This window comes from Crocodylus siamensis, chromosome 10 (assembly GCF_052110815.1).
Source record: "Crocodylus siamensis isolate JL-2025a chromosome 10, ASM5211081v1, whole genome shotgun sequence".
Classification (NCBI taxonomy): Eukaryota; Metazoa; Chordata; order Crocodylia; family Crocodylidae; genus Crocodylus; species Crocodylus siamensis.
The window spans coordinates 1,072,598-1,086,234 of record NC_143404.1 but is presented as its reverse complement, the minus strand read 5'-3'; the positions used below and the strand labels follow the sequence as shown (position 1 = coordinate 1,086,234).

General features: G+C 50.0%; 1 protein-coding gene across 9 annotated transcripts in view; it reads right to left on the bottom strand.

Annotated features, from left to right (window-relative positions):
- EBF1 (EBF transcription factor 1) overlaps positions 1-11,109 on the bottom strand; it is a 300,604-nt gene extending 289,495 nt beyond the window's left edge. For 3 of the 9 annotated variants that reach the window (XM_090020868.1, XM_090020873.1, XM_090020871.1), the window contains exons 1-5: positions 10,800-11,109; positions 10,562-10,718; positions 10,423-10,486; positions 10,270-10,325; positions 91-164 (exon numbers count right to left, since the gene is read on the bottom strand). In XM_090020868.1, coding sequence (XP_089876994.1) covers positions 91-164; positions 10,270-10,325; positions 10,423-10,486; positions 10,562-10,718; positions 10,800-10,933 — 485 coding nt within the window. In that variant the 5' untranslated portion in view covers positions 10,934-11,109. The remainder of the gene's footprint in view (positions 1-90; positions 165-10,269; positions 10,326-10,422; positions 10,487-10,561; positions 10,719-10,799) is intronic. The other 6 variants (XM_090020869.1, XM_090020870.1, XM_090020866.1 and 3 more) reach the window with 3 other exon arrangements.
- Positions 11,110-13,637: the final 2,528 nt, after the last annotated feature.

Genomic DNA, 13,637 nt, shown 5'->3' with positions numbered 1-13,637 from the left:
AGTCCTAAAATAGCTTCAGGTTCAGCCTAGATTTTGAGAGACAAATTCATCTTCTCTGTGCTAATTAATTGGAAACAGAGTACTTCTTACCTGCACATTATTTCATGCGTGAGCAGAACTCTGCACATTTCTGGGTTCTTGTCTTGGCCTTCATATACTATTGCCTAGAAACAAAATACATTTTTAGCTGCACGCCAAATTGAGTTTGGAGAAAATAAAATGCATCACAATAACAGAATGCTTAAGTCTAGTTGCTGGCTGAGAAGCTTGCTTAAACAGACTGTGTTGCCATAAAAACTGCTACAAGATTTGTAGTTGGAAAACAACACGAGCCGAGTAGAGTTAGATTCCCTCCTCTCCATTTCAACCAATACATTATGCACATCTCCTGAGAAGTGTGTGGGCTGGGCTTTTTTAGTAGTCAAGACAACCACAATTTTCTTTTCAATTCAGAACAGAATATAAACCTAATAGCACCGAAAAACAAAAGAGGTTAGCATCCTTCAAGTCCTATTCATAAAAAAAAAAAAAAGAAAGAAAGAAACAGTTCATGTATTTTTAATTCCAAAGCATGCATGTTGTACGGTCTGTGTACTTCACTACTAGCAGCCGGAAGAGTTCGGGTCTGATTCTTCACTCATGCCGACGGTGTGCCATTGACTTCAGCACAGTCGCTCCTGATTCACAACGGTATAAGTGACACGAGGATCGGAGCCTTTGGATGCAAAGACTATGGGCAGTGGATAAAGAAAAAGCAAGCGGGCAACTCTTAGACCGCTGGGGAACAATACTTATTTTTGCAGAAGCACAGGAAATGATGCATCTAGAGCAGAGGGCATGTTTGCAACCTACTCAGAAACACCATCCTGCTGGGGGACACCGAGCGAGTGGCTGGCATACCGTGCAGACTCAGCCAACAGGAACCACTTGCATCTGATTCAGTGAAGTGCTCCTATCTGATTAGTACCGATAGCAATGCATCGCAGCTGCGCTCCTGCCTGGTAGCAAGGAGGGATGGTATATCACTACTGTTTTGCCCTAGAAACATTTAAACTAGGGTAATACCGTATCCCAATGTCATCCTAACACGGCACGCACATTGCTAACCATGCCCTCTAAACCGATCCCTTAGGAGCGAAGCAAGTGAAAAGAAAGGAGAAAATCTTCCAAAGTGCCTAGGTGTCTATTTAAGCTCCTAAGTCACTTAGATGCACTGGAAAATGCCATCCAAAGTCTTAAAAGGAGAAATGAATCTGCCTTCCCAGAAGCATGGAGGTGGTGTTTTATCGCTACCTGGCATGGAGCTGTTTCTTGAGGGAGGCACGATGGGCGAGAGGCCACATCACCCCCCAGCCTGCTCCGTCCTCTCCCAGGGAAGGGAAATGAGGAGCAGGAGCAACGTTCATGACAGCACAGCTCCCTTCAAAGCCGCACAGCTACCGGGGAAGCTAAAGCCCACGTTATACATGGCCGAGATCCAGGAGGTCAAGGGGAAAGATGCCAACGCAGCAGCATGCTCCGCGGTTAGAGCACCAGCCCAGGAGCGGGGCGAAGAGCTGCCGTCTACACCCAGCTCTGCCACTGACCCGAGGGGCGACTGTGGGCAAGCCTCTTTCCCCTCCTGTGCCCACTTCATCTCCTGCTGCTCACGTGCTGGCCACCGAAAAGGCCGGCTCTTTGGACGTGCGCTGGTCTTTGCTGCTGGGTGTGCATCCTGCCTAAAATTATGGCTCTCTAAGATCTGTTGGGGCTTGAGGGTGCTTGTGCAATAGCTTCTCAGGGCTTCAGTGTTTCAAAACTTCACGCCTTCTTCCTCTTCCGCATCTTAGTAAACCCCACCCCGTCCGCATCAGGAGAGAGGTCCTCAGGTCCCTTCCATTAAAGAGCATCTCTCCTGCTGCTCGATTACTGCAGCGTTACTTATTGTAACCAACAGAATCCTTTAGAAATGCATCGATTAAAAGGAATCAGAGATTCGACCGCTACCTACCAGTACGAGCTGCAACACTTAGAAGCACTGCCCTATAGTTTAATGTAAATTTGCTGGCGCTGAAAGGTTGGGTTGTTTACTTTTTTTTTTGTTTTTAAACTAAGCTACATGCCATGGAGATGCCCCAAACATCACTAGCACAAACGCCATTGTAAAAGGGAAAACAAGTCTTTTAGGGCAAGAGGCAAAATGAAAATGGAGCATGGCAGACAATAATGAAGGAGGAAAAGAGAATTAGAACGTCTTAATTTATGACAAAATGAAATGATTGCAAGCTGTGGGAACTTCGCAGTCAAAACTATCTCCCCAAGTCAGCAGGGGTTTTCCCTACACAGCCACCGTGAATTGCAGATTACAAGAGCTGGCTCCTGCTAATGGCTGTATTAATAATATGCATTATAAGATGAGCCAATAATACCATAAATTATATCAGGAATGTGATGCATCATCCTGCTTCCACATCCACGCTCGTTTTGGTTGCATTGCTCTACTTTGGGTGCATCCATCCCCGAAGCAATCACCAGTGCATTTTCACCACTTTGGTAAAACAAAGGATGTCAAACGCTGAACTGCCCAGCATCCATTTCTAGTGCAGCCTCCCCGGGGGTGGAGCTACATCCCCGCTCTCCGCTTTGCCCCCGAACTGGGCGAAAGTGGGATGCAAACACTAGAAACGGAGCTAAAGGACACAGACTTCGCTGGCCCAGCTCCCTCCGAGCCCCAGAGCTCGCCTCCGCTCTCCCAACAGACCCACGGCCAGCAGCAAGTCTGTCACTGCCAGCATTCAATGCTGAGTCCCCAAATTTGGGACCAGGCTGAAGAAGAGTGGATCTAGTCCTCCTCCGAGGCGCTAACAGAGATCAGCTCCCATGGAAGGCAAGAAACAAATAAACCAGCTGGATAAGGGATCAAGGGGCTCAGCATGGGAGGAGACTGCACAGCGAGGAGAAAGCAAAAATAACTCCAAATTAGGCTATAACGAGAGACGGGGTGAAGGGGAAGAGTGAAAGTAACTATGCATATTAATTGTAGGATTTAAGAAACAGCTGAAGGTCCCTCCAGATACGATTCATCTCGAGAGGAGGCGGCTGGGAGACCTGTCCTGGAAAACTTGTGCAGGGCAAAGCACCTACTGCAGTCAGCAGTCCCTCCGCACAGCTCCCCGCGACGCTCAGTATAACGACCCAACAGACGCTCCCGGGAATTCGCCCACGCACAGATTGCAGGATCTGGCCCGTCACATTCAAGTCCTGGCATTTTACAATGGGGCTTTCCCAACACGGGCCAATCTTGCCTCCAGCAAAGTCAACAGAAGCAGGATTAGGCCCACCAGAAACTACAAGTCAATTTAATTTCCTCTTTCCCTTTTCCTCCTCACCCGCAATTCTTCCTGCCGCTATGCTTATTTAACCTCCAGGTACCCACTTAAATAACTCAGCTAAATAGCAATAATGAACGTGCAGAGTCAACAGTGTGCGGCATAATCACCTTGTCTATTGTGTTTAACATCAGAGCGCCTCGGCCGGCATGCATGGCGCGCGCTCGTCTTCAAGGAAGGGTTTGGGTTTTGCTTGGTTCGCCCTCGACTAGGGGCACAGCCAGGCACCTTGTAAGTTCTCAGAATACAGCATCCGGGTTTCTATAAATCCCTCTAGCTGGCAGGCATGTGGGACTGATGAGAAAGTTTTCCAAGCCAGTTGTCCCCATCCCATATTGCCATCGGACATTTCCTAATGTCCGTGTGCTAAAAGGTGCATGAACCCAATCCTTTATTTCCAAGAAGCACGCGCTTAGTGGGCTGGCAAGATAAAACGCTTGTGTGACACATCTGTTTGCTTTACAGCTATCCTGCCTACTCTCAAACTGTGCTGTTTTACAGAATGATTTCTACAATTTGTTTCAAAAAGGAAACAGGAAGTGCTAAAGTTTCAGATCTTTACAGCTGCCACAAGTACAGATTACTTTACAGGAAGAGGCTAAAAAACATTGCCCTTCGGAAAAAATCTGAATTTTGCTAAATAAAAGGCACCGTTTCAACAAACCTATCTTTATTTTCTGATTTTTATTATTATTATTCTCCAATGAGGCTTCAGCCTGGAATAGTGCTGCTGTCATAGGAGCCCATGCAGCTCGGGCAGAGTCGCAATGACATCCAATTGGTGTTGCATTAATAAAAGAGATAAAGTGAAAGTCACAGCATAAAGAGTAAGACCACAGTGGGACTAAAAATAAGCTTGCAAATACACACCAGCATCGTACCGCAAAAGAAACACACTACTGTATCCTTTGGGGGTTCCCCCCCCTTTTCGTGCACCTCTTTTAAGTTTCATCTCACTATTTCATACAAAGACCAGACACTTTAGAAAGTGGCTCTTCATCCTCCTAAACAACTTTAAATATTTAGTCTCCAGATTCACCTTCTGCCTTGTAAATCCTTCTTGCATAAGGATTACTTATGAATAAGTCCCATTGAGCCGGGACTATTCATGTGCAAAGGGATTTGCAAGATGAGCCCCTAACAACGTAGTGCCACATACAGTACTTCCTGATTTCCCGTTAAATGAAACAGAGAAGAAAGTAAAAATCAGCTGTAAGACACTAGTTGCCAACGGAGGGGAAAAGAAATGACAAAACCAGAGCACATAACAGTCATTCCTAGATGCCGAGTGCCCCTCCACTGTCCATTTGAACTTTTCCAGTAATATTGAGCACATGAAAGAGAAAGAAAGCTAATTGTCAATCAAGCTAGCGAGAGTTTTGCCCAAGCAAAGACAGCAAGATCAGGCTAGGAAACAATTAGTGAATCAACTGGGGGGAAAATAAAAAATAAAGGAGAGAGAGAGAGGAGAGGTTTTGCCCTGAGCTACTTCTGGGCTAATCCAGATTTACCCCAATATAGCCAAGGGGAACATTTGGCTCCCAGTGTCACTTTATCACCTGGGCAGTCTGGACTAGAAACTCCCCTAAAGGAGCGAGCTCCTGTCCAGTAAACTCTTCAGTTATATCACAGCCCTGGTTTAAAGAGCACGCGGGAGCCTACACCTAGTCCCTCACATGTCAATGCTTCATGTATGATGCACAAAAACACGTCATTCCTTTAAAAAAGGAGAAAAAAGGCAACGAGATGAAAAAGAAAAGAACTGAAAAAAGACAGGACTAAAAAGATTTGTACTGAGACAGGGTTGTTTTTCCAACTACTTAGTTGATCTAATAAAAATATCACTTTTGCCCAAAGAACCTTGTACTGATATACGGGCATGCACATGTCAGAAAGAGAGATTTATAATGATATTTGTAAGCACAGAGAAGATAAAATCCTGGTGCCACTAAATTCAATAGGAGTTTGGCTATCGACTTCAATGAGCCCAGAATCCCCTCCCCCCCACGCTAAATCTACTCAGCTTACATCACCTATACCCCAAATGCTATCTATCCAAACAGGGCAATAAATTATTGCGACTTACAATGATTAAACATTAATTATCCAGTCCTGCCGTCCTTCCCCCAGCAAGATTTCCCCTGATTCCAAAAGGGACTTAGCTTGGGTCAGTCATCTAGCATTGGGTCCCAAAGAGGCTCAGTTTAATTCTTGCTATGCAGCTCCAGATAGCTTTAACTACCGTCTAATTATTTTATCCAGTCCCTTTCTGTGTCCGATCTGCCAGCCTGCTTATCAACTTATTCATACAAATTAAATAAATTTCTCCCTCTTAATATGTTCATTTTTAATGGTTTTCAAACATTCGCATGGAAACAGCTCTAGCGTAAATATCCCAGAACAAATGGCTGTATATTATACAGGAGGGAGCAGTTGGGCTGCCAGACTGGGAATGCAGTAGGCCATCTGGCTCAGGCAGTCTCTCCAAAATCCTCAGCTTTGTTTTCACCCCCAGACTCCAAACAACACATTTTCCACTGTGATGAGTTTACATTTTCCCAAACACAGGTCCTGATCATGCATGCAAATTCCAAACTTCTTCATTCCTCGCTGTACAAGGAAATTAAAATCACCTGCGCTTTTGACATGTTACCAAAGGAACAAGAAAGCTGCTAAAATCTGGCGCGGCGTAAACTTTCCCTGTCGCTGGATTTGGGGCTTTTCACGTTCCCGCAGGACTCGCGTCATTCGGCTGGCTCTTTCCTGAACTTATCGATACCGTTTCCAACCCCCCAAGTGCAGGCAGGGAGCTGCCAGGGAAGAGCCTTGCTACGCGCAGAATGGAGACCCGATCAAATGTCCACGTGCATGACAGACTATGATCGAGCAATCAATAGGAAAAGCATTTACATCTAGAGTTTAAAGCAATGAAAGAAAAAAAAAAAATCAAAATATAAACAAAGGGGAAGGCTGAGCGAAGGATTCGGACTCATTAAGGCTCCCAATACTAGACAATAAGTATCTCATAATTGCTGCGATGTTTAGACTCCTTACCCCCACTACTATCCATCAAATCTGTACATATATTAATGGATGAAAAATGAGGGAGTGTTTCAGATTTATTTCCTACACAGTTCTCTAATAGAGAATTATTTCAATCTTAGGAAAATACAATTACAGAAATGGGAGGCATCCCTTCTTAGGGAATTAAAATCTGGAGGCTTGTCTGAAAACTCCTGTTTTATTGGAGTAGGTGCACGGCACCAATTGCAGGCAAATTCAAAACGCATCATTGTTAGAGCCAGACCTGCTGCAGTCAAGGCTGCTGATTTACCAACAGCAACAGCTATAAACTTTGGGATCCTACAGGGTTTTGAATGCAGCAGGAATGTGACGCTGGCATAAAAGAAGGTGCTAAGATAATGTAAAGGAAAACTTGATTAAGACAATATTAACATGCAATGCCATAGCCCTAAGGAAAAATAAATCTCCCTGCAAAAACAATGGTTTGTATGTTGTATTGACAACTTTTAAACGACTGGCTCATTTTATAAACCTAGCAAGAAACCTCGAAGACATGCAAGTCCCATGCTTTTTGGTGCTAGCACCAAACACCGAGCACGTTATCCTGGGCATAATACAGTGAGCACTGTCCTGGGTGGGCACAGAGCCCCCCCCCCCCCCCCGAGCTCTGGGCAGTGCAAACAAAGCAGTGGCAGGTTTGGGTGCACATGTATGTAATTAATACCAAACAACATGCCTGATCCACTTGAAAAACAAATCACTGAGAATTTGGCCTTTGACTCTATATTTCTATCCCAGATGACAGAAAACACACGGGCACACATACACCCATCTGTGGAGGGATTATCATCATACCCATGGCCATGCTCTTGGTCACTACGATGTTAACTGACTGCATGCAGCCTCAAGAAAAAATATATCTATCCCGGTCCAATTTATTTAGACTATGAACTCTCCAGGGCCAGCATTGCTTCCGACTGCGCGTCTCCAGTCTCCAGCAGCAGGGCCCTGATCTCACTTGGTGGGGTATCTATATTGCAAAATATTTATTCATGCAAAAGTTTTGCTAAAGCGAAGAAACACTTTTCTATAAATAAATCATAGATTGGATTTGTTAAACACAAATATCCTTTACAATTTACAGTTATCCCACTTTGATAATTTATGGCGGTGACCTCAGGAAAGTACGTTTTAATTACATCCATCAAATTATATTAAATAGCTTTTAAAAAAAAAAAATAGTTGAGGGTGCCTCACTATGTCTGCGTTCTGGGGACCTAACCCACTCACGTTTTGCTTGTGGGGGATTTGTAATTTGTCACCAGAAACCTCAGAGCAGCTGTAATTTCAGTCTGGGATTTCATAATTATTGAAAGAGTGTGTGTGTGTGTGTGTGTGTGTGCGCGCGCGCGCGCGTGTGCGCGTGTGTGCGCGCGCACACACACGTATTGAGAAGATTCCTGCCACATGAAACATGCATGCCCCTGCAACAGTTTCATTTCAAAGTCATCTTTTCATCATCCAATTTGTTCTGAGCTACGTGTGTTAAAACACTACACCTCTGAGTAGGCTGGCAATATATACTTAACTTTCATTAAAGACTGAAGAAATTTCAAGACCGAGTTTGCAACACTTAATTTACATTTTGATGGTCTGAGAGTTATTGGAGAATCCTCTCTATAATTCACTCCGGTTAAAATGGGAGGGGATATATGCACATTTGGGTAACGCTGCGTCCCATCTTGTACTTTGCTTGCTACCGAGTGCTTGAATAATCCGAACAGAAGTTAGGGAATCTCTAAAAACAATTAAACTTTAAAAAAAACACAACAACAACAAAAAAACCCCTCCAGAAACTAACAGATTTACTTTTCAAAAAAAAAAATAAAATAAATCTCAGGACACACGACTGGGACGACAGCTATTTTGGGGGACGCGGTCACAAACACATCGACACAGAGGATCCTCATTCAACCGATGTGGAAGTAAAGGAGGTTTCTCCTACAAATATTCTGTATCTGCCCGTTTTCTTATTCTTCGTTCACATAGGTGCGTTCAGCACTGCCTGCATCAACTTGAAAGCCCCTACACACAAATCTATGCATCGTTCTCCAACTTTATTTGTTTAAACTAACTAAAATCGGGACACAGACTTTCCCTTCATTGTACAGACGTTTTCTAGCTCTGATATAGGTTGTGCACATGAGTGTCTCTCTTTTTTCCTCTCTCTCCAAAGACCCTCTGATGACTTGATAATAACGAGAGATCAAGAGGTCAAACAGTGCCTTAGGATGGACTCTTCATATGCAAGATGCCTTTGTTAAGAAAATTATTTTGAATCCATTGCTCTACGTGAATTAAAAGATCTGCTTTCCATAGGATTACGTACAGAGGGTAAACATGGCTTTTCCATTTCTGCAATGATATGAAATCTGTTTAGAAATAATATTTGCTGATCATGCTTTGTGCACGGTCCACAATGCAATACGTCAGCTCCAGAAGTACTAAAAAGAGTTTGTGCATCAGAAGGGTTTTGTTACTTTAAACATGGACTACCCAGGCTCTGCCTGAAAACGATGATGAGTGACGCAGCAAACGCTTTCCAAGATTGTTGCTGAGGGGCTGTTGTTGCTGTGCGAGCGTATACAGGCTATGCTCTGTGTTTCATAAGTGTATATTTTAACAGAGTACAGATGCATGGCAGGGTGTCTATTAAAATTATTCCACACTTCTCCCCCCCACCCACCCTTCTGTTGAAGGACAGACATTTTTTAAGAGTAGGAAGAGAAGAGAGGTTTTGGGAGCACCAAAGACAGCTTTCTCAAACAAACCCAGCACTTGGAGTCCCACATTTTGGTGTAAAAAAAAAAAAAAAAAAAAAAAAGGGGACCAAAAACACAAGCCAAGCAAAGAGCGTCTCAACAAATGACCAGACTTTGAATAGACAAGAACCGATTTTTTTTCCCCTTTGCATAAGGACCTGAATAATTTGCTTTGTAAATAACACCAAAAATTAAAAAAAGAAAAAAAAAATCTTTCTTTAAAAAAAAACAAAAAGGAGGGTGAGAGAGAATTTGAGAAGGACCCCAAGCAGCAGCTCACGGAAAAGATCCAAACACAAAAGAGGGGGAAAAAAGTTTCAGCGGGGTCCAACGGGATTTATAACCGATCGAGACTGCGACAGGAGCAAAGCTAAACGCCAGCCTCTTCCACATGCCAGTTACTTTGCAGAAAAAGAAGGCAGTACTTTTTATCCCGGAAAACGATGAGACTAAAGAAACGCAGCCCTGCCCAAGCTACCGTGCTTTTGGTGGAGCATCTCCCTGCCTTATTCCTCCCTTTTTTTTTTTTTTTTTTGCAGGGGGGGACCAGATCCCATCCTTAAAAACGAGTCGCAATCCTTCCCCGAAGCTTGCTGTGCTGCAGCTAAAACCCGCGCCTCTCTGAATGCAAAACGGAGGCACCGAGCGGCTTCCTCCCGCTCGCCTGTTTCCGCGGCTATTTCCCCAAGGCGAAAAAAGAAAAAGAAAATCGGCCCCTTTGAAAGACCCAGCACCCCCGGGGCCAACAAACAGGGGGTGCGTGCGTATTTGCGGGGCTGGTGCGGGCGCTTGCGTGCTGGTCTTCCCGGCGCTTCGCACTCCCCTCAGCAAAGCAAGAGGCAGAAATCCTGTGACCTGCCAGCCCGGAGGGACCGCGGAGCCAGGCACATCTTTATCATCAGCGTTACTCCTATTCTTTAAGCCACCGGGACCTCCTTAAGAACTTCAGGGCGGGTTTTTTGTGGTTGCCGCTTTCCCTTTTTTATTTTTTTTCTTACGTTTTCCTAGTCGGCTCTGCCCCCCGTGCCCCAAGCCCCGGCCGCGCAAGGACTCACTTGTTTGGTCATGGAGTCGATGAGGCGCACGTAGAAGTCCTGCTCGGTGCGGATGCCTGCGGGGCAGAGCAGAGCAGAGCGGGTCACGGGCTGCCCCGGCCGAGCCCCGCCGCCCCCCGCCGCGCCCGCGCAAGCCCCGCCGCCGCGGCTCACCGTTGCTGTAGAGCAGCTGGAGGCGGTAGTGGATCCCGTTGTTGGTCTTCTCGCTGTTGGCCTCCTGCGGGGAAGGTGCGGGGCAGTGAGCGGCCGGCGCGGGGCAGCCCCGCCGCCCCCCGCCCGCCCGGGCACTCACCTTCTCCTTCTCCACGAAGCCCACGAAGGCGGTGCGCTCGATCTCCACGGGCTGCCCCTGCCTGTCGTACAGCGCCAGCACGAAGTGGAAGAAGTTGGACTTGCGCAGGTTGGAGGGCGGCTGCTTCTCGAAGTGCGCGCGGGCCAGCCCCACGCCGCTGCGGGCGCAGGCAGCGCGTGAGACCCTCGCCCCGGCCCCCGCGCCCCCCGCGCCCCCGGCCCCCGCGCCCCGCGCCTACCTCTGCGCCGCCGTGGCGGCGTCCAGCACGCCGGCGCCCTGCATCCAGGTCCGCACCGCGTTCATGCCGGCGCCGAGCGGCTCCTCCTTCATGCTGCTGCCGCCGCGCTGGATGCTCTCCTGGATGCCGAACATGAAGCGGCGGCGGCGGGCGTCAGCGGCGGGCGGGCAGCGCCGCGCACATCGGGGCCGCGGCCTCAGCACACAATGGGCTCGGCCCCCGCCGCCGCTGGCATCTTCCGGGCGCGCGAGAGGGAAGGGGGCTGCGCTCCGCCCGCCTCCCCGGCGCAGCGCCGCGCTCCCGACGGGGCCCACTTGCACTGCCCGCGCAGCGCCGCGCAGCCCCGCACCCCGGCGGGCAGGCGGCGGCCGGCCCCGCCCCCCGCCCAATGGGCGGCCGGCCTGCGGCTCCGCGGGGGCGGGGCCCGCCCCCTCATCAGCATGCCCCGCCCCGCCCCGCGCCGCGCCGCGCCGCTCGTCGGGGGCCAAGTTGCGCCGCGCGAGTACCGGGACCGCGGCTTTGTTCCCAGCCCCGGTCTGCGCTGAAAATACCGCGCAGGCCAGCGTGCCCGGCCCCCTGAAATCGCCGCGGGCGACGCGAGCCTGGAGGGCCAGGGCCGGGTGCGAGGAGGCAGAGCCGCCCTCCCCGCTGAAAATACCACCCCTGCCTAGCAGGAGCGCCGAGCCTGAGGCGGAGCTCCCGCCTTCCCCGCTGAAAATACCGCCTGTGACTAGCGGGGCACAAGGAGGATGCTTGCAGTGCTCACCCCCTGCTCCGCCGAAAATACTGCGCAGGAGCTAGGAACACGCAGGACAAGGGAAGCGTGCCCGCTCCCCCACGTTGGACACACCGCGCGCGCACAGGGGAGCCAGGGGCAGGCGTAAGGGCGCGGGGATGGTTGGGGCGCTAGGAGCAGAGCCCCCCCCCACTGAAAATACCGCGCGCGCACAACGGGGAGAAACCCGCCGCCTCTCTCCCGGCACGCGCCCGGGCCGCGCCCCGCTTTGCGGAGCCCCCGCGGCTCGCACAGTCGAGGGATTGCCCTGACCCCCCCGCGCCCGGGCCTGCGCGGACAGACCCCGCTGCCCGGCCCGACGGCTCCTCCCGCGCCGGCCCCGCACGCGTGCCCCGCGCGCACTCCCGCTGCGGAGCGGCGCGCTTCCCTTCCCGGCCGGCCGCCGCAAGCCGCAGAGCGGGCGGGGACTGCCCCGCACTAAGCCCCGCTGCCCGGCCACCGCCCCTTGCCCAGGCCTCACCGAGCCGGCGGAGGGGCAACGCGGCTCCCCCCCGACGGCCGGCGGGGCCGGCCCTGCGCGCGCTGCCGGGCCGTGCCGAGGAGGGCCCAGCCCGAGCCCGGGCCCTGTGCCGCCCTTGCAGCGGCCGCCCGCACTGGTGCAAACAGCACCCCGGCTGGGGGCAGATCTCTTTGGGGGTAGCAGCAGCGTGCTAACCCCGGGGGAGCGGGGCAGGAGCTGTGCCCTCTGGGTCTGCGAGCAGCGTGAGGCTGCGATCTTCTTGCACAGGGAGAGCCTCATCGCCACTCACCAGAAAGAAACTAAAGGAAATAGGTTTCCTGCAACCCTCGCTGGAAAGGCTCAGGACGTCCGATTCCAGCTCCAGCCCGTTCGTTCACAGGGACCCGAATCACACGGGGACCACGGGCCTGTATGCATTCACCGTGGTGGGCACGCGTGAAGGCACAACCGGGGCAGGCGCGGACAGACCTGCACGCTCAGCGAAGCACTGCGAAACCCTTAATGCCGGCGGACTCTGGCGAGAGGTCGGGCTGGGCGTCCCTCCCCTCCCACCCAGCGCCCCCGCGGAGGTAAGCACGGGTGGGAAGTTAAGGGCACCTTGGTCTCGTTTGCAAAACAAGCTCTTAAGTACAGGAGATCCCCGAGGCTCATGGGCAGGCAATGGGATTTCGGTTCCTAAGTCACTTAAGCTGTTTCGAAGCGTTTCTCTCTTCAAACCGTCTGCAATCTGAACCGACCAAGTCGGCAACCGAAGCAGGCCCCCAGCCACCTTCCCGGGGGCTGGCTAACGTGGCTTTGGCTTCTACTCTCGTGTCTTCAACATTGAACCTTCTGAAGTGTCGTTAAGCGGCTAGAGCCTTGCAGCGCAAACGAGGGGCTTACGGGAACAAGAGGAAACCTCATCCCAAATCACAATTTGACTTCGGTGGCCGGAAACCAAGCCCTCTCCTGCAAGGAGGCACCACAACCATCCCGGAGCCCGCGTGCTCCCACTGCCACCGATGGCAAGACTCCTGCCAACTCCGGCAGAAGCAGGATCAAACCACGGAGTTCAAACCCGGCCGGACCCCGGGCTGCACATTCCCAGTGCGAACGGGTCATCTTTGCTCTGGTTTTTCTTTGCAAAAAAAAAAATCTTTGGCAAAGGCTTTTTTTTTTTCGCTTTTTTTTTTTTTTCCATTTTTGAGCAGTGAGAAAAAATGTTTGGGGTTTGTCTTGGCAGTTTCAATTGCTTTGTCATGCTCCGTTTCAAAAGGAAAACATTTAGCAAGCCCTTTACCTTGGGCTAAATTCTCTGTTACATCAGAAAGAAAGTCTGAGACTTCATAGCATTTGGGACTTTTATAACCTAGGAAAAAATTCTGCTTTTCATCATTGCTCTGTACTGAGAGCAGTGCAGTTGGGGTAAAAGTGTATTTCGCAGTGCTTTTTGGAGATACTGCATGCAGTCAGATCTGACTTACAACCCCAGTAAGACTGGTGTAGACGGTAGTTTTTTGTTGACTCTCTCCGGAGAACCGGTATCGATTGCAACAACAGTGGCGGCGCTCGGATAGTTACAGCTCAGCTATTCTAGAGAAAT